Source organism: Peromyscus leucopus, chromosome 8b (assembly GCF_004664715.2).
Source record: "Peromyscus leucopus breed LL Stock chromosome 8b, UCI_PerLeu_2.1, whole genome shotgun sequence".
Taxonomy (NCBI): domain Eukaryota; kingdom Metazoa; phylum Chordata; class Mammalia; order Rodentia; family Cricetidae; genus Peromyscus; species Peromyscus leucopus.
Window position 1 is genome coordinate 85,469,365 of NC_051086.1, and position 20,955 is coordinate 85,490,319.

Consider the following 20,955-nt stretch of genomic DNA (forward strand, 5'->3'; position numbering starts at 1 on the left):
AGTGGGCGTCTAACATGGGCAGCCTGCCCTGTAGGGACACAGGCTCTCTTTTAGTGAGCTGGTCAGCAGGCCCCTTCTGGTGCCACAGAGCCGGCGCCGCCGGGCGGTGGAGTTCGGAGCTGGGTCTGGGCCGCGGCGCACGCGTTTCCTGCGGCCGGTGCCCAGTCCGGCTTTCCTCCGGAGCCCCAGGCGCAGGAGACCTCGCCCACAACCCCGCCCCCGCCGCCATAGCCCCGCCCCCGCCCCCCGCCCCGCCGCCGGCCCCGCCCCCGTCTCCTCCCCGCCCCAGGAGCCGACGAGTGGCGGCGGCGGCAGCGGCGGCGACGGCCCCAGGACCCGGTTCCCTCAGACAAGAGGGCGGGTGGAGGAGGAAGCGGCCGATCACCCGCCCGCCTCAGCAGACTTCGCGCCGTCGGCTCCCGGGCCTTGCGGCACCGAGAAGGAGAAGCCGAGGCGGGCCGCGAGGAGGGAAGGCGGCGGGGGCGCGGGGCGGAGGCGGCGGCGCGGCCGGCCGCGGCTGCCGCTTTGTTGTGCGGCCCGGGCCGAGGAAGCAGAAGTGGGAGGAGGGGGGAGCTCTGCGTCCCGCTCCCTCCGCGGCTCATGGCGACGGCGCTCGGCACATCCGGGACCCTCCGGCCCTGGCGGCCGCGGCGCGGGCTGTTCGGGCCCCGGCCCCGGCCGCTGTGGTGACTCCTCCGCGCCTCGCCGTCGTCCCAGCCCAGCCCGTCCGCTCGCCGCCTCCTCCGCCTCCCCCTCCTCCCCCGCCGCCGGGGACATGTCTAACCCCGGAGGCCGGAGGAACGGGCCCGTCAAGCTGCGCCTGACAGGTGAGCAGGGCGGGCGGCTGCGGCGCCTGCGGCCGGGCGGAGGGCCGGGGTCGCGGTCAGTGGTGCGTTGGAAGGGAATGCGGGCGTGGGAAGGCCTAGTTCAGGGAGTCATTGGAGAACCACTTAACTGGGCTTGGGAAATGCTTCAGAACGCCGAGGGTGGCCCGTGGGGCTCCTGGGGAGGGTGGATTTGAGGTCCCGAAGTCTGGTTTCCTCGGGTCACGGGAGCAGCCTCTGGGCTATACTGCCCAGGTGGGGTCGTGAAGGGGATTACCGAATCCGGTTGCTGATTGCAAGCAGTAAACACTCCTTAAATATGGAGTGAGGTGCTTAACGGGAGAGTGAGTGAGTGTGTGTGTGTGCGTGTGTGTGCGTGTGTTCCCCGGTTGTTAACTTGGACACCCACCCATGCCCGGGTGTGAAACCTTTACTCTCCAGCTGCCAACCTCTGTGGCCAGTGCCACACACCTTAAACGCACGTCTCTGGGAGGGACTGAGACTGTGGTTGGCTTTTCCGGTGTGTCTGCCTGATCCCACGACTCCCGGCTCATTGTACACTCTGTGTTTTGGAAGTTGTTTGATTGTAGGGTAGCGTGTTTGGGGTTGTTCCTTGTAGGCCGCAGAACTGGTGGCTCACGTCTTAGCTCCAGACCTGGTTTTAGGAACACTTGCTTTGGATGTATTTCTAAGTCTGGACTCGTACAAACTTTCAAGCGAACTTTCTCCGGTTCTCTCCACACTCCTCACCATTTTCTAAATGGAAAAGAATGCTCAGAGGGATTTGTTAAAGAGAAGACAAAACTGTTTATGTTCCCAGGTGCATCGAGTTGTTAACATATTACAGGTATAATTTGCTTACCGTGCCACTTCTGATATTCTTCCGTGATTACATCTCCCTCATTTTAAGGGAAAATTGCATTTAGTTAAGAGTGTAATTGAAACTACTGTCCCTATGCTAGCCTCGTCATTATTGGAAGTAAATTGTCCACATTTCTATTCAGATGTGTGATGAGAAAGATAGCATTTTGTAGGGGATTCGTATGCATTTGTGCCAGTGTAGAATAAAGTAATTACATTTGCCCACACTAAACTTTGAAATTTACGTGGACGAATTTTGTAGTTGAATGCTGGCGTGTTAGATGCCAGTCCATTGGCTGTACTTTCAAGATAACTTGCAGTGTATTTGGTGTTTGAGAATTTAGCTTGAAGGTCTGTTGGCTACAGCTTAAAAGTACTTTATTTTTGAGGCTGGAGAGATGGTTCAGAGGTTGAGAGTGTACTGTTCTTGAAGAGGACCTGAATTCTCTTCCCAGTACCCCCACCTTGGCTCACTACTACCTGCATCTCTAGCTCTAGGGAGTCTGAAGTATCTGGCCTCTTACAGGCCCCTTTACTCATGTTCAGTACCACCCCTACCCCCGGTAATTAAAAATATATGCATATTACTGACCTGAAAGTGTTTTTTTTCCCTAGGGAAAACAACAAGGCATTATTAACTGTTTCTTAATGGAAAAGCTATATTGGGGGATGCTTTTCTTTTCATCTTTTTTGTCTTTGGGGGAGAGTCAGTGGAACACAGTTATAAAGGATCTTGGTTGCTCTAGTTTATCTGTTGCTGTTCTTTTTAGGCAGGCCTGTGCCAGTAATTATAGACAGAAACTGTGAGTATGGGTGTGCAAAACCCATCGGAAATAGGCTGTTACTGTTTCCTTCTGGGATATATACATGGGAGAGAAAAGAGGGATTTTGATTTTCTTTGGATAAAATGAGTTTTGAGGTTTTTATTCCATATGCGGAGGTCACAGGACAATTTGTGGGACTTCTCTCCCACCTCATGAATCCTGCCGATCAAACTCAGGCCTTCAGGCTTGAGAGAAAGCACCTTCACCTCTTCAGCCATCCCAGTGTCTGAGGGTTGGTGTGATTCAGTAGGTCTTTTATTTATTCATCATTTCTTTGCTGCATATGATATGTTACAAAAATTCACAAGTGAAGTTTGCTAGGCTAATGTGATAACCTCTGTTCTACGGAAACCCCCAGTGAGAGGAAAAAGATCACACTTAGTTTTTGAGCAAGAGGATGGATACATTAGACTAAATTTATAGAGTGATTTTGTATACTTAGATTTTTCTGAAGAATTTTAAATACTCTGTCCTCTCCTCTTGATTGTAAAAACAGTTTGAACAGTTGAACTACTCTGTTTCTTAAAGCCATTGGGAATTTGCCTGTGAATAGTTTTCTCAAAGTCTGACAAATATTAAAAACATTGTTCTCTGTTTGATTACATATGGTGGAATCTCCTCTGTTTTGCAAGGAACATTAACTTATATTTTTTTCATTTTTGTTCATCATTTACAAATTAAATACTATAGATTTTAACAAATAGATCTCAAGAGCTGGATTCAATTAGCAGCTTTTTAGGACACAAACATAAAAGGGTTAGATGGAAAAGATTGTTTTGACTGACTGGATAAATGACAGGGCTGTGTTTGATGTGCGTCCAGGAATTGGTCTGGAGCTGGTGCCCAACTTCTCAGTCCATCTTGAGAAGCCAAATAAAATATTTAACCTAGGCCTCTTTTTGTTTAAAAAAAAAGGTTGATTCTTTGTTAAGACCTTAAGAAATGTTTGGCATACCTTTAGATTAAGTGTTTAACAGTTCATTTAAGACTGGGTTCCCTAATAGAGGAAAAAAACTCACGTAAAAAAAAAATCCCACAGTGAACTTTTATTTGGTTTATAATACACTTGGGCTGTAAGATGTTTTAAGATTACTGTTCTTTGCTCTAAGTTAAAGCCATTTAAAAATTTACATTTATGGAGTATCTTTGATTCCAAGGTACCTTATGAACTGTAGTTAATTATATCCTTAATGGAAAATTGCCCATTGCTGAAAGGTGTTAACATTTCTTTCTTCATAGTCGGTCTCTGCCTGTCTGTCTCTCAGCCTTCCACCCCCACCCCATGAAATCTCTGCCCACAATAGATATTTTCCACAAACTATTCCTAAAATCCATCCACTAGTTAACTGTGATATTGTCGATGCTAAGAAGTGGGATTAATTTAATCTCAAATTTGAGATTCTGTAGGCCATTGGTGAATATATGGAATGTTCTATCAAGTTACTTTTAGTTTTTATAACATATTAGCATTTGATCATTAAAATGGGCTATCTCAAACACTATCAATTTCAGTTTGTATATGTAGAGTGGAGAATGGATTGATTATATATTGTATAATTTGTAGCATGACACTTGTCTAATACCGGCATTCCTCACAGCAGTAAGAAATTGGCCAGCCTTGCTGTAGTGGCTCACTCAGGAGGCAGAGGCAGGCCAATCTCTGAGTGTGGGGCCAGCCTGGTCTACAGAGAGAGTTCCAGGACAGCCAGGGCTACACAGAGAAACCTTGTCTCGAAAAAAGAAATGGTTTGGGTTGAAAATAGTCTATATATTTGGTTATAGTGAAAAAAATGGGATAATTTTTATACTCTTATTGTTTTTGAAAATCAAAGGCTGGAAAAAGCAGTTTAGTGTAGTTTCTAATATTTTAAATTCTTAGGTATGGAGTAATAGCAGATTACTTATCCAGAACCTTTATTTTAGACATTTTTGTAAGTGCAGTGTTTTTGTATGCTGTTTCTTATTAATTTAAAAAATCCTTGGCAGTAAAGATGTTAAGTTGACCTATATGTAAGGAAAATTAATTCTAAAATCTCACTTTAAATATATTTGTATCTTAATATTATTTCACTGCATATTTTATTTAATTCAAGACTTTAAAATGTTTGAACTTCATTGCAACTTTTAGGTTTCTAAGCGTGAATGTGCCTGTGTACCATAATGACTTCCTAAGGGCTATTGCTATTTGAATGTAGCTAATTCATTTTATTGGTTTCTGAAGAGGAAACCAAAATGTCATAGCTTCCTTTCTTTTCTTTATGGTTATGACATAGCAATGAAATAAGTTTATTTTTTAAGATAATTTTTTTAATTATTATTAAGAGATTTTCTATTCATTGCTTCTTTTCTTTTAAGTGCTCTCTTTTTTTTTTTTTTTGGTTTTTCGAGACAGGGTTTCTCTGTGTAGCTTTGCGCCTTTCCTGGAACTCACTTTGGAGACCAGGCTGGCCTCGAACTCACAGAGATCCGCCTGCCTCTGCCTCCCGAGTGCTGGGATTAAAGGCGTGCGCCACCACCGCCTGGCGTTAAGTGCTCTCTTGTACACTAATTTTCTTCAGACAGGCAGTAGTTTGGTTTTCTTGAAGTATGTGTGTTTTAATCATGGCTTCTGCCTTTTTCATGTTGATTTATCTTTTTTTTATTTATTTATTTAATTTTATTTTACAATACCATTCAGTTGTACATATCAGCCACGGGTTCCCCTATTCTCCCCCCTCCCACACCCTCCCCTTACCCCCAGCCCACCCCCCATTCTCAACTCCTCCAGGGCAAATCCCCCCCCCCCCCCCCCCCCCGGACTGCAATCAACCTGGTAGACTCAGTCCAGGCAGGTCCAGTCCCTTCCTCCCAGACTGAGCCAAGTGTCCCTGCATAAGCTCCAGGTTTCAAACAGCCAATGAGCACAGGACTTGGTCCCACTGCCTAGTTGCCTCCCAAACTGATCAAGCCAATCAACTGTCTCACCTATTCAGAGGGCCTGATCCAGCTGGGGACCCCTCAGCCTTTGGTTCATAGTTCATGTGTTTCCATTCATTTGGCTATTTTTTTTTCAATATTTGAGTAAAACCAAAATTTACTATAAGCCACAGTTGTCCTAGGGACCTCCATGCTATATATATAGCCTCCATGGTTCTATGGGTTGTGGTCTGATTGTTCTTTATTTTATATCTAGAATCCACTTATGAGTGAGTACATACCATGACTGTCTTTCTGGGTTTGGGTTACCTCACTCAGGATGATTTTTTCTAGTTCCATCCATTTGCCTGCAAATTTCATGCTTTCATTGTTTTTCTAAGCTGAGTAGTACTCCATTGTGTATATGTACCACATTTTTTTCATCCATTCTTTTGTTGATGGGCATCTAGGTTGTTTCCAGGTTCTGGCTATTACAAATAGTGCTGCTATGAACATAGCTGAGCATGTATCTTTATGGTATGAATCAGCATTCCTTGGGTATATGCCCAAGAGTGGGATGGCTGGGTCTTGAGGTAGTTCGATTCCTAATTTTCTGAGAAACCGCCATACTCATTTCCACAGTGGTTGTACAAGCTTGCATTCCCACCAACAGTGGAGGAGTGTTCCCTTTGCTCTACATCCTCTCCAACATTGACTGTCATTGGTGTTTTTGATCGTAGCCATTCTGACAGGTGTAAGGTGGTATCTCAGAGTCGTTTTGATTTGCATTTCTCTGATTAAGGATGTTGAGCATTTCTTTAAATGTCTTTCAGCCATTTGTGATTCTTGTTTTGTGAATTCTCTGTTTAGCCCTTTAGCCCATTTTTTAATTGGACTGTTCAGTATTTTGATGTCTAGTTTCTTGAGTTCTTTATATACTGTGGAGATCAATCCTCTGTCAGATGTGGGGTTGGTGAAGGTCTTTTCCCATTCTGTTGGCTGTCTTTTTGTCTTATTGACTGTGTCTTTTGCCCTGCAAAAGCTTCTCAATTTCGAGAGGTCCCATTTATTAATTGTTGTGCTCAGGGTCTGTGCTGTTGGTGTTTTATTTAGGAAATGGTCTCCGGTGCCAATGTATTCAGGAGTGCTTCTTACTTTCTTTTCTGTTAAGTTTAGTGTAACTGGATTTATGTTCAGGTCTTTGATCCACTTGGACTTGAGTTTTGTGCATGGTGACAGATATGGATCTATTTGTAATCTTTTACATATTGACATCCAGTTATGCCAGCACCATTTGTTGAAGATACTTTCTTTTTTCCATTGTATAGTTTTGGCTCCTTTGTCAAAAACCAGGTGTTCATATGTGCATGGATTAATGTCAGGGTCTTCAATTCGATGATTTATCTATTTTTATAATAACAGGTGTGCTGCCTAGTTGATGTCAATTTCACACAAGCTGGAGTTATCAGAGACGAGGTAGCCTCAATTGAGAAAATGTTTCAATAAGATCTGGCTGTGGGTAAGCCTGTAGGGTATTTTCTTAATTAGTGATTGATGTGGGTGGGCCCTGCCTATTGTGGGTAGTGCCACCCTTGGGCTGGTTGGTGGTCCTGGGTTCTATAAGAAAGCAGGCTAAGCAAGCCAATAAGCAGCACTTCTCCATAGTCTCTGCAACAGCTCCTGCCTCCAGGTTTTAGCCCTGTTTGAGTTCCTGTCCTGATTTCCTTCGATGGTGGACTATGATGGTGTGGAAATGTAAGCCAAATAAATCCTTTCCTCCCAGCTTGCTTTTTTTTTTGAGCTAAAGATCGAACCCAGGGCCTTACCACTTGCTAAATCCCCAACCCCCAGCTTGCTTTTGATCATGGTGTTTTTTTCATAGCAATAGTAATCCTGACTAAGACAACATGCTAACATTTTATTGTTTAGCATGTAACTTAGCACATTTAGCATATAACTCAAATTTTCTTTCATATTTTTCTTTCTTTCTTTCTTTCTTTCTTTCTCTCTCTCTCTCTCTCTCTCTCTCTCTTTCTTTCTTTCTTTCTTTCTTGTCTTTTGAGACAGGCTTTCTCTGTGTAACAGCTCTACCACACTTGGGTCATATTTTTCTTTTTAGACAGATTAGGTAGTTTACTGACTTCAAGCTCATTGTGTAGATGAGGATGACCTTGAAATTCTGATCTTTCTGCCTCCATTTCCCAAGTTTTGGGATCATGGGTGTATGCCACCATTCCTGAAATAATTTAGTTTTCAAGGTAAAGCAAAGGGTCAAACTTAAGGCACACAAAATTTTCATTTTAACTAATTAATTAATTAATTAATTTTGTGTGGCCCAAACCTAGGGCCTTGTACATGCCAAGCAAGCACTATCATTCAGCTATATGTCAGGCCCTAATATGTCTTACTCTTTAAAAATAGATCATATTTAACAGAATGTAAAGTTCTATTTATGATTCATTATAATTTTGAATGTCAGTTACTGTATTATTGTAATGTGTAGGATAAGAATTACATGGTCTGTAGAGAGAACTGTGTCCCTGGATAAATTATGATAGATTGTTTCACTTTGTTCTTGTGTTTTTTCCATTGGCCCTCATTTTTGTTCACTGTTATTTTCATATTTAAAATGCTAAAACCAATAGATGTGGTGGTGAATACCTTTAATCAAAGCACTTGGGAGGCACAGACAGGTGGGTCTTTGTGAGTTTGAGGTGTACCTGGTCTATATAGTGAGTTTCAGTCCAGCTAGGAGTATACATTGAGACCTTTTTTTTTTTTATTTTTATTTTTTAAAAAGCTGAACCTTTGAAATATACTGTTATAATCAGCATTTAAAAATATTTATTTTGTGTGTGGGGATTTTGCCTGTATATATGTGTGTTTATGGTGCCCTCTGAGGTCAGAAGAGAACATCACATTCCTGGAACTGGGGTTATAGATCATTGTGAGTAACCTTGTTGGTGTTTGAAACCAATTCTGGGTCCTTTGCAAGATCAACAAGTGCTCTTAACAGCTGAGCCATCTCTCCAGCCCCTTAATCAGCATTTTTTGTTTTGTTTTATTTTATTTTGTTTTGTTGTGGGACAGAAGAGTCTTACTCTGGAGATCATACTGGCCTTGAACTTGGAGTGATCCTCTTGCTTTTACCTCTTCTGTTCTGGATTACAGGTGTGTGACACTAATCCTTACTATAAATCAGCATCATTGCATGTTTTGTATAATTGACATGTATTAAATACTGGACACTGGAACTAAGGAGACGGCTCAGCAAGTACAGGTTGCCACCAAGCCTGATGACCTGAGTCACTGAGACTCACATGATAGAAGTAGGGAACTGCCCCTAGAAAGTAATCCTCTGAGTTCACACTCATGACCTGGCATGGGCATGAACACACACAAACACACAGATCAATTAAAAAAAAGACACTGTCAAGTTTTTATCTGTTGTCACTTTTTGTTTGTACAACAGCTATATGAAGTAGGAAGTTAAGACATTTCAGAACTCAAATTACCTATCTAAAGAAAGGGTTAAAAACTTGTTATGTGTTGTGTGGAAAAATAATCATTAGGAGTTATTCTTGGGCTTTGTAAGTCTAGGTTTTTTTTTTTTTTTTTTTTTTTTTTTTTTTTTTTTTTTTTTTTTTTAAAGGTTCAGTCAAAGATTACTGTTATCCTTAGAACTTTCCCTCACTTGAATTGGTCTTTTCTCTATGACTAGAGACCTTTTCTCTAGTCTGGTATAGGATCTAACTCATCTATGGGGACTTGTTTTTGTGTGTAAATCCCATGAAGACAAGATCCGTGTGTCAGCACAAATTAGGAGCTTTAGACACTTTACTGAACGGATGCCTGAAACCGATATGTATAGTTATATAGTCCCACAAGTATTTGTTATGACTGTTGCATTGGGTATGAGTGGGCAATAGACAGGGACTACTCCATTTAAGACCTTGATATGTTTGCCAAAAAGTTTGATATTATTTTAAGGTGATGGGAGCCACTGAAATATTTGAAGCTTTATTACATTTGCTATTAAAAATAGCCTAGCAGTAGTATGGAAGTTAGACTCTAATTGAACCTAGTAAGACTGGTTTTAGGAGAACCAGATAAGGGAATTTGATAGTGTCCATTTTCAGGTTTCTTTTTGTTACTTGAACATTTATTTCCAATTTTTATTACCACAAATAATTGCTGTAAGCATATTGGTATAGATAACTTTGCTTTTTTTTCTTTCTTTTTTTCTTTTGGTTTGGTTGGTTTTGAGAGTCATATTACTCAGGTTGGACTTGAATTCTCTATGTAGTTGAGAATGATCTTGAACTTCTGTTCTTCCTGCTTTCCTGAGTGCTAGGATTATAGGTATGTGTCTTCATGCCTGTAGTGCTGGGAATTGGACCTAGGCCATCATGAATGCTAAGGAAGCACCTACCAAGTCCATAATTATGAACTTTAAAATTATTTTCTTATGGTATTTCCATAAAAATAGTGCCAGAGCTTAGTATGGTGATACATACCTGTATCTCAGCATTTGTGAGGTTGAGACAGGAGAATCATGAGTTTGAGGCCAGCCTACATAGTGAGTTCCAGCCAGCCTGGGTTATAGGGAGAGACTGAGTTTTAAAAAAACAAAACTGAAACAGTATTGTCATATTCAAGTGTGTTCATCCTCTTAAGATTATTTTTTAAAAAGATCAATTTTTTAAATATTTATTGGCTTTAAATTTTTCCCATACAATATATTTTAATCATTTTCCCCCTCTCCAGCTCCTCCCAGATCTCTTCACTTCCTTACCCACCCATCTTCATGTTCTTTTTTCTCTCAAAAGAAACAAACAAGCAAAAAAAACTCAAAAGACAAAACAAAAGTGCACAAAAAACATGGAGTCTTTTGTGTGGGCCAGCCATTTCTGTGCAGGAGGCCTGCCCTGGTTGATGTACCTAGTATGCATTAACTCCATTGGAGAAAATTGACTTCTCTCTCCCAGCAGATATCAACTGAAAGTAGCTTCCTGGGCACCCCGACCAAAAACTTTGTGTCCTTTCCTCTTCTCTGCTTAGATTTTTGTCTTCATATGTCTGCATGCTGCCACAGTCTCTGTGGGTTCATCTGTGCATCAGCTGTTTGCCTGGAGTCATTCACCACCTCTGGGTCTTACAATCTTTCCATCTCCTCAACTCGGCACATTGCCCAGTTGTGGGTCTCTGTGTTCATTGTCATCTACTGCAGAAGCTGCTTCTCTGAGTAAGGTTCAGTGATGCACTGATGTATGTGGATAGCAATATGTCATTAGGAGTCATTTTATATTTTCTTGCTGTGTTCATTTAGCAGATGAATAGAAGTAGGTTTTCTTCTACCAGTAGATGGAGCTCTTTCTGCACAGGTAGGTAGCTGTCAACTCTAAGGCCTGTAAATCAAAGTCAAAATGAGTGTCCTTGGAATAAATGGATTGAAGGATTAGACACTGAGAAAGGCAACTCCAGCTTTCAGTGAAACTCTACACATAAATTAGTTTATGAATATAAATTAAATGTTGCATGTTATAGAACAGAGACAAAACTTCATTAAATTAGCACTGCTAACATTAGTTAATTCTACTTGTATTTTTGTGTGACATAGGGTCAGACTGATAACTTTTTTTGCAGAAAGAAATTTTCTAAAGAAAAAAATGGATTAGTTAAATCGATCATTTTGTGAGAGGATGAAAAAGCATTTTATATTTCTGAAAAAAGTCATGAGGCATTTGAAACATTCAGAATACCATAGCTAACGATTGCTATGTGGTACATCAGTAATATGTATTTGTGAATTAAAGATGGGTGGAATTGAAAAAGGTGCAAATGTTCTTTAAGACCTCACTGGAAACGAAGATTTCTTTCTATGATGTCATTACTGAATTAACTAATATCTCAGTAATTTTGACATCATTAAGCTATGAAAGTATAGGACTGGCCGGGCGGTGGTGGCACACGCCTTTAATCCCAGCACTTGGGAGGCAGAGGCAGGCAGATCTCTGTGAGTTCGAGGCCAGCCTGGGCTACTAAGTGAGTTCCAGGGAAGGCGCAAAGCTACATGGAGAAACCCTGTCTCGAAAAACCAAAAAAAAAAAAAAAAAGAAAAAAAAAAAAAGAAAGTATAGGACTGAAGAATTCTTTTGTTAATTTTTGACTTGATTGATAGGACTCTTAACATCTTTATTACTGTGTGCATGTGTGTAGGTCAGAGTATGACTCTCAGGAGTCAGTTCTCTCCTCTCATCATTTGAGTCTTGGGGATTGAATTTAGGTCCTTAGGCTTAGTGGCAAGAGCCTTTACCTGCTGATCTATCTCACTGATCCAGCTCTGTTACCACTGTATAAATTTTCCTCCGTAGAGAAATAAATGTCTAGCTGATATTCATTGAAAACCAATTTGTGGAGTACATGCACAGTCTGTCAGTAGTAGGAAGATAATATGTATTTCAGAGTTTTGTTAACTGAATGAGTAAAAGTTTTTAAAAAGGATGTATGACAAACATACTTAAAGGTCTGAGCCCCAGGGTCAAGAGTACTGGCTACTTTGCCAGAGGACTTGGATTCGGTTCTCAGCACCCACATGGCAGAACCATCTGTAACTCCAGTTTCAGGGAATCTAACACCCTTTTCTAACCTCAAGAGTACCAGACATGCATGTGGTGCACACACATACATGCAGGCAAAACTCTGATAACACATAAAAATAAAGAAATCTTAAGTCTGAGCCAGTACTTGGACATACACTTGTAATCCTGGGTACTTGGGGTGCTGAGGTTGTAGGATCTTGCACTCAGAACCAGCCTAGGCAGCAAGTGAGACAAAAGATGGGCACAGGGGACAGGAAAAGGACTGGGGGAAAGCACAAGCAGCACAATCCCTTGGAGTCCCTGTAAAGAGGTGACGTATCTGCAATCCCGGCACTGCTATAGGAAATAGAAGGCAGACTGGAGAATCTCTTGGAAGCTTGGGGACCAGCTAGACTTGCAGACAAAGTAGCAAACAAACAAAAATAACAAGGCTGGGTGTGGTGGTGAATGCCTTTAATTCCATCACCCAGGAGGCAGAGGCAGGCAGATCTTAGTTGGAGACCAGCCTGGTCTACAGAGTGAGTTCCAGGAGAGTCAGAGCTTACACAGAGAAGCCTTATCTCAAAAAACCAAAAACAAAACAAAGCCTATTATTTTCAGGAGTGATATAATGTTATCTTAGTTCAAAAGAGAGTAAATTTAATAATTTGCTCTGCTTGGTAGTTGATGCTCCTATAATAAATGGCAGGCTTGTTTTGATTTTTTTAAAGGCCCAAGGATTAAATTAAGGGTATAATAGATAACCATGCTTAGAAAGATTATAATACAAGGTTCTGGACTAGCTAGCTGTTCAGTGGCCAGGGTGAGAATATTCATCCCCTCTCCTCTTTAGGAGAATCATGGTGCAAAGAAACAGTCTGTAGAGGCTGTAGGCCAACTGTGTGGATGCACCAAACTGTATTTTATATTTTAACCCTCCCCTCTTTTTTAACATAGGGTTTGTTTCAAAAGACTCTACACTTTTTAAAAATTAAGCTTGTAATTAAAAGGTAAAATGAGCCGGGTGGTATGGCACAAAACTTTTTAATCCCAGTACTCAGGAGGCAGAAGCAGGCAGTTTCTGTGAGTTTGAGGCCAGTCTGGTCTACAGAGTGAGTTCCAGGACAGCCAGAGCAGTTATACAGAGAACCCCGTCTTGAAAAACAAAACAAAGAGGTAAAATGAGATGACCATTTTTGAGAGCAGCACAGATCAGTGCATCTGCTAGTTCATCTTGACATAATTAAATGTCTTGATTTCATACAATACCTGAGCTTCGTATCCAGTACCTGCTTGTTGGACAGATTGTTTGAAATTCAATATCTTCTAAAAATAAGTTGTTTATAAATTAATTTTTAAGGTAGCATATTAAGTAATTGGTTTCATTATGGCATTTCCACAAGTGAGTCATTATACTTTGTTCTAATTTTTCCTCTTCACCAATACATAACTTTTTTGATTAAAAAAATCATTTTAAATTATGTGTCTGTGTGCGTATGTGCATGTCAGGGTGTGGCCAGAGGCATTGCATCCCTCTAGAGCTACAGGTTGTTGTGAGTTGCTTGCCATGGGGTGCTGGTCCTTTGCAAGAGCAGTACAGACAACCTCTGAGCCATCTCTTTAGTCTTAGTCCCTAACAGGTTTTTCAAATCTCTTGACAATGTATAACAACTAATTTCTATGTGGAAAAATCACCCTGTTGCTAGCCAAACAAATTCTTCTTCCCTCAATTATTTGGAACAAAAGAAAGAAAACAAAAGCCCTAAGTGATTTATGTGATATGAAGCAAAACAAAGTATTTGAAAAAATTATATTTGCTGTATAAAAGGTTTTTAGTATTTTTTTTTTTTTTTATAAAAGGTAGCTCTCAAACTCCCCCCAATAATTTTATTATCTCATGACTGTTGTGGGTCAGGAACTTGGGAAGAGGATCCATTGGGCAATTTTGGCTCAGTGTTTGTCATGTGTTTATTCAGATGGCAGCTGGAACTGGAATAGCTGAGGGCTGCCCAGGCATTTTTTTCTCTGCAGGTCATGTCCAAGCTTCCATATGGTCTCTCTTTGCAGACAGTTCATACTGCCAGGTAGCTTCAGGGCAGTTCCATTGCTAACAAGGAGGCTTGGAGGCATCTGTAAGGAATTGTCCAGGGAGCAAGGTGAAAGTTGCATTTCTCTTCTAATCCAGCCTGAAAGGGCCTTGCTGTAATCTATTGGTCATAAGCAAGTGAGTTACAAGCTTTTCTAAATTCGTAGGGGAGAAGGGGATGTAGACTTCCTTGTCTTTGGATAGAAGAAAGTGAATTTGCAGTCATTTTAACAGTTGTGGGCTGGAGAGATGGCTCAGCTGTTAAAAGCACTGACTGCCCTTCTAGAGGACCTGGGTTCAATTCCCAGCACCCACATGACAGCTCACACCTGTCTGTAACTCCAGTTCCAGGGGATCTGACGCCCTCACACAGTCAGACCTGCAGGCAAAACACCACTGAACAGTAAATAAAAATAAATGATTAAAAACTTTTTTTTTTTTTTTTTTTTGGTATGTGGTGGTAGTGGCAGGAGCTGCTACTACTTTTTGGGGTTTTAGGTGGTACTGTATTTATCTTTAAATATTTATTTTTATGTGTGTGTTTTGCCAGCATGTATGTATGTGTACCACATGTATAATCATGGAAGTTAGAAGAGGATATTGGATTCCCTGGAGTCACCATGTGTTGCTGGGAATTGAACCTGTGTGCTCTACAACTAGTGCTCTTAACCACTGAGTCATCTCTTCAGCTCCTATGTATTTTTTTTTTTTTTTTTGTATACTAATCTAACAGATTCCATTTTCCAGCCCCCCCCCCCCTTTTCCCCATTTTTCATGACAGGGTTTCTCTGTGTAGCCTTTGCTATCCTGAAGCTTGCTCTGTAGACCGAACTCACCTTGAACTCAGATCCAACTGCTTCTGCCTCCAGAATGCTGAGATTAAGGTGTGGGTCAGCATGCCTGGCTTATTTTCCAGCTTTATTGTCTGTGTTCTACCTCTGAAGTGTTCAGGCGTTTTACTAGATCACCTAATGTCAGCAGTCTCAAGAATTATGATAATTTAGTGGCTATAAAAGTCCAAGGTTATTTGGTAAATGACCAAAAAGATACACAATGGAAAAAGAAACAGATTGGCAAGAAAGAAAACAGACACTAAATGGAACGACTTTTGTAATGTGAATTTCTTTAGTTCTCTGTTGATTTTTATACTGAAAAATCTTATACTTCAGAGTTAATAATCAAAGAATGGAGCCAGGTGGTGGCGGCACACACCTTTGATTCCAGCACTTGGGAGGCAGAGGCAGGTGATCTACTGAGTTCGAGGCCAGCCTGGTTTGCACAGAGAAACCATGTCTTGAAAAACAAACAAACAAAAAGAATCAAAGAATGGGACTGGAGAGGTGGCTCAGGGAATAAGAGCAGTGGCTGCTCTTCCAGAGGACCTGGTCTTTATTTCCAGCACCTGTACAATTACTCACAACCGTGTGTAATGGTTCTGGGTATCTGTGGGTACCAGGCACACATATGGTTCACAGACATGCATGCATGCAAAAACACTCATACATGTAAAATAATAATAAAGGAATCAAAAAATGTTAGTGCTCCCCTAGAGTGCATTGTTTTTCTTCAGCCCATGCCACAAAACATTCCTACAGAGCAGCTTCATAAGTTAGGGGAAAAAAAGTAATTTTGAATGATTTCTGCTATTTCTTTTTATTATCTTAGAAATGAAGTATATGGGCTGGAGAGATGGCTCAGCGGTTAAGAGCACTGGCTGCTCCTCCAGAGCACCTGCATTCAATTCCTAGGACCCATATGGCAGTTCACACCATTTATAACTTGAGTCCCAGGGATTTGATGCCCTCTTCTAACCTCTGTAGGCACTGCATGTACATTTGGGCAAGACACACATAGTTAATTAATTCATTCATTAATTAAAAATGAACATTAAATTGTGAATAGTTGCCGGGCGTGGTGGCGCACGCCTTTAATCCCAGCACTCGGAGGCAGAGGCAGGCGGATCTCTGTGAGTTCGAGGCCAGCCTGGGCTACCAAGTGAGCTCCAGGAAAGGCGCAAAAAACCAAAAAAAAAAAAAAAAAATGTGAATAGTTTTAAACTAACAGGAAAATTATGACACTAATAGAGTTCCTATATTTCCTAAACTCACTTTTTCCTGTTTGTCAACTATTTTACTACAGTATTATGTATTTGTTAAAATTGGTGAATCAATATTAATATAGTATTAATTGAAATCTGAAATCCATGCTTTCTTCAGATTGTAGATGGTGCAAAAGAAAATAACAAGTTGGTGCAGAATCCAGCCAGTTCATGTTGTGGGTCTCTAGATAGAGAGGAGGCAGAGGCAGCAGCCTATCTTTGAGGGTGGTGGTGAGAGGAAGTTTTGTCAAGGTTCTCCACTTCCTCTAGGTCAGGCAGGTGATTATTCTCTCACCCTGTACAAAATTTAAGTCTTATTTCGTGGGGAAAGTTAACCCAGCTGGCTCCAGACTCAGGAATACATTGATTGCACTGTGGGAGAAGAAGAGAAATGCTTGTCTGAAAATGAGAGCCCCAACTACAGCTTAAATGGTAAATCTCTAGCCCCCTCACCACTGTTCAGCTTCCAGAACAATAGCAGCTAATTACGTGTTTTATGCTTTATGAACAAGACTTTTCTGTCAAAATTGGACAGTCCCAGAGAAAATGCTGGTGAATTATGGAGTCTCCCAATGAAATGGCCGTGTCGCCTTGCCATACACTGTAAAGAAAGCCATCAGTTGCCAAGCTGGGGAGGAAGGGCCTTCCCATTCATGCACATTTCCATAGAGTTAGAAGGATTAAAACTTCTGACATCAGTACCCAAGAAGAGGGGAAGAGGGTGCCTTCAGAGTTCTGCAGGAAGATGGTTTGCAGCTCAAAACCCAGTGATGCCCACGGTCAAATGAGAAGGCTCGATAAGGGCATTTTGGAACTGTCAGGTCTCAAAAAAATTATTTCTACCCCTGCTACTGAAAGGATATGCCCAATGTGAGATCCCAATACTGAAAGAAGAGTGGAAGGGTGGTTGTAATTCCACATGCAGAGGGAGAAGCAGAGAGAGGCAGAGCAGAGCAGAGCCCTGGGATAGTGTGCTAGAGAGCAGACTGACCTAGAGGAGGAAGCTAGAGTCTGTACAGCCTTGGGTGTTTTTTCTTGGTAGAGGGTCTACAGTAGAATTGTTTATAAATGACCAAGACCCAAACTTGTGAAAATGCATTATGCAAATATTCAGCAATGACCAGTATAAATTATTTAGTGTTTGACAGTTTTATAGATCACAGAAAGAAACAGTATTTTTAAAAACTGTGATCTTTCAGGCTGGTGTGCTGGTTCATGCCTTTAAATCCTGGGAGGCAGAGGCAGGAGGATCTCTCTGAGTTCAAGGCCAGCCAGCCTAGTCTACACAGTGAGCTCCACAACAGCCAGGACTACATCGACCTTATTAAAAAATGAATTTTTATTTTATTTTGTTGCAGTATTGGATTGAACCTAGGGCCTTTTGCCTACTAGGCTAGCACTGTACCAATGAGTTAAACCCCAACCTTAGAAAAAAATATTTTAAAATTATTTTACATTTGTTAGTGCATGTGAATGCACAAGAGCCATTTTGTGGAAGTCAGTCTGACTTAGGGGCATTGGTTCTCCTTCCTGGGCCCACGTGGGTCTCAGGATCAAACTCAGGTTATCAGCCTTAGCTGCAAGTACCTTTACCCACTGAGCTGTCTGCCTGCCTGGGAAAAAAAAGTTAAGCCTCACTCTCTTACATATACATACTGTTTTTGGATTTGCTGAAAATGAGTGCCAGGAACAGTTTGGGGTTGCTTTATCTGTTGGGTTGATTATTTTTTCTAAATTGTAAACTCTTTCTGTCTTAGTAATATATTTACTTTCAGGATCTTGCAGTCTTACCATTTGTTATTGACTAGATTTTAGCACCAGAGCCTTATTAATTTAGATTGGATAATACTACAAATGCATAAGCTTTAATTTTGGAGATGAAAGTTTGTTTTTATGACCTGCCCTTTGGATAACTTATACTTAAATGTTATTTTTGTTTCTCTTGGGCTGAAACTTTGGGAATAGGGATTTATTTTATGTGATTTGTACCAATTGTATAAAGGTAATTCAGTGTTTTTTTTATTGAGAGTTGGACATGATGGTACTTGCTTGTAATCCTAGTGCTTGTAAGGTAGATATAGGAGCATCAGGAGATTAGAATCATATTCAGCTGTATAGTGATAGTGAGCTTGAGGCCAGGTTAGGATGAGACCTTGTCTAAAAACAAATAAATAAACAAAAACTCACAACCAACCAGGCCAACCCCCCACCCCCCAATCTGAGTTTGATTTCATTCAGATGAATAGTTGTCTCTTACTGTCTGTGGGAAACTGGTTGCAGGAACCTTCACATATATAATCCATGGGTGCTCAAGCCCTTTATATAAAATTTTATATTATGTAATATTTACATACAACCTACATATATTCTCTCATATAATAAACCATTCATACATAGTACATAATACTAGGTAAATGAATTAAATAGTTAAATATTTGATTGCTTGAATAGTTGATTGCTTGATATAAATGAATTAAATAGTAGAATAGTTCATTGATAATGAAGGGTAAAAAGTCTATATGTTCAGTATAAATTCATTTTTTTCTCCTTGAGTAATTTCTATTCCTTGGTTGAGTCCATAGATACAGAACTTGTCCAGATGGAAGCTGTATTCTTTTATTTTTTATTTTATTTTTTTGAGGCAGGGTTTCTCTGTATATACTTGGCCATCCTAGAACTTGCTTTGTAGACTGGCTGGCGACAAACTCACAGAGATCCGCCTGCTTCTGCCTCCTGGGTGCTGGGATTAAAGGCGTGTGCTGCTGCCGCCACCACCACCACCACCACCACCACACCACCACCTGGCTCATGTTTCCTTTTTTAAAAACAGTTTATGACCTAGATATATGCTTTAAAAGGGAAATTGCTGAATTTGAAAGTAAATTTTTATTTATCTGCAATCAAGAAACTTGTGGGCCCATGCTCCTCCCTTTCTGTATTTGAAAGTATTTTACTTTGTTATTCAATAAGTTGTTTTGGGATAGTGTAATTTGTCTTGAACTATGGAGGACTCAAGATTTGAATCTTGTTCTGTTAGTGATTGCTTTAAAATGACCTCAGAAGAACATGTTACCCATTTTTTATGTATTCTTTATATAATGAAAAGCCTTTAAAGAATTGAATAAGCTAAATATATATGTATATGTATGGCTAATTTAGTTTGTAGGAAAGATTATACAATGAAAAGGTTAGCTTCTGTCCTCTCTTCTTTTCCTTCCTCTCCCCCCCCTTCCATTTTCATGTGTGTGGTTGTGGTGTGCATGTATGTTTATATATATGTGGGCACACCTATGTTTGGGTGCTCCTGCATATGGAAGCTCAAGGTTCATGTTGGGATCAACCGCCATCGTCCTTGACCACTCTTCCTCTTTATCAATGGAGGCAGCGTCTCTCAGTCAACCCAGAGCCTCCTGACATTGTCTCACTAGCAAGCTTGCTTTGGAGAGCCTTTGCTTTTACCTTCTGAGGCTGGAATTACAGGAGGGCCACTCAGCCTGACTGACATTTACCTGAATTTTGATCCAAACTCATGCAGGGCAAACCTTTTTTTTTTTTTTTTCCCTCGAGACAGGGTTTCTCTGTGTAGCTTTGCGCCTTTCCTGGGACTCACTTGGTAGCCCAGGCTGGCCTCGAACTCACAGAGATCCGCCTGGCTCTGCCTCCCAAGTGCTGGGATTAAAGGCGTGCACCACCACCGCCCGGCTAAAAGAACTATGATTTTTTTTTTTTTTTTTTTTTTTTTTGGTTTTACGAGACAGGGTTTCTCTGTGTAGCTTTGGTGCCTTTCCTGGAACTCGCTTTGGAGATCAGGCTGGCCCCGAACTCACAGAGATCTGCCTGCCTCTTCCTCTCGAGTGCTGGGATTAAAGCCGTGCACCACCACCGCCTAAGGGCGGTTGAGGCACAGTCTCACTATGTAGCGCTGGCTATTCCGGAACTTCTTAAGTAGACTGGCATTGAACTCATAGAGATCAGTCTGCCTCTGCCTCCCAAGGTGTGCATCACCACACCTGCCCTGTTCACCACTTTCCTAATTAGGCCCTCATGTAAATCAAGTTACCAGTTTTTTCCCTACATTGTAAATTGCTAGGTGCTTCCATAGAGAATGCTTTTGTTTCTTGCCTGCCTATTCATTCTCTCTTCTGGTAACTTTCAGCTTATTTTTCCTTTGGGAACCTTTCCTTTTTAGTTCCTCATTCAAGTAATGCTTGTAAGTCTACAGTGACTCTGTAGACTCAAACTCTTCTAATTCACCAGTGAAGAGAGAAGCATGGAAAAGATTGAAATATATAAAAGTGCAGAGTTAAGTTGTGGAGGGGAAGAAAGGGAACACCTGAGGTGAGACTCTACTTGGATGGTAGGTTGGGGCATCTGTATTTTCTCCAGTAGGTCGCCAGGGGTTACTCTAACATTCCAAGCAGGAGTGGAAGCTTAGGTTTATAACTGAGTCACCATTCTGTGCATTCTTATTGATTGTCAAGACCTGCCCTTTGTCCTTTGTCTTGACCCGTCCCTTCCTTGCCAGTCTTACTCATTCTTCTACCATAATTCAGTCTTTTGACATCAGGCTTGTTCCTGTAATTAACAGACATGGTTTTTCCTTTCTCCTGTAGCTCATTCTGGACATCACTGACAGATTATTTTCCCCAGACCATCACATTGATTGTCTTTTCCCTGCTTGGGAACTGTTAATCTTCTCCTTTTGTGGATAGGATTGGATCCATGCTCCTTAGCTTGTCAATAAAGATACTGAAAATTAACACAGTCCTTCCCTTAAGCCCTGGAA

General features: G+C 41.2%; 1 protein-coding gene across 1 annotated transcript in view; it reads left to right on the forward strand.

Moving 5' to 3' along the window:
- The first annotated feature begins 279 nt into the window (after positions 1-279).
- Smurf2 (SMAD specific E3 ubiquitin protein ligase 2) overlaps positions 280-20,955 on the forward strand; it is a 112,432-nt gene continuing 91,756 nt past the window's right edge. The window contains exon 1 of the mRNA XM_028865206.2: positions 280-827. Coding sequence (XP_028721039.1) covers positions 776-827 — 52 coding nt within the window. The 5' untranslated portion in view covers positions 280-775. The remainder of the gene's footprint in view (positions 828-20,955) is intronic.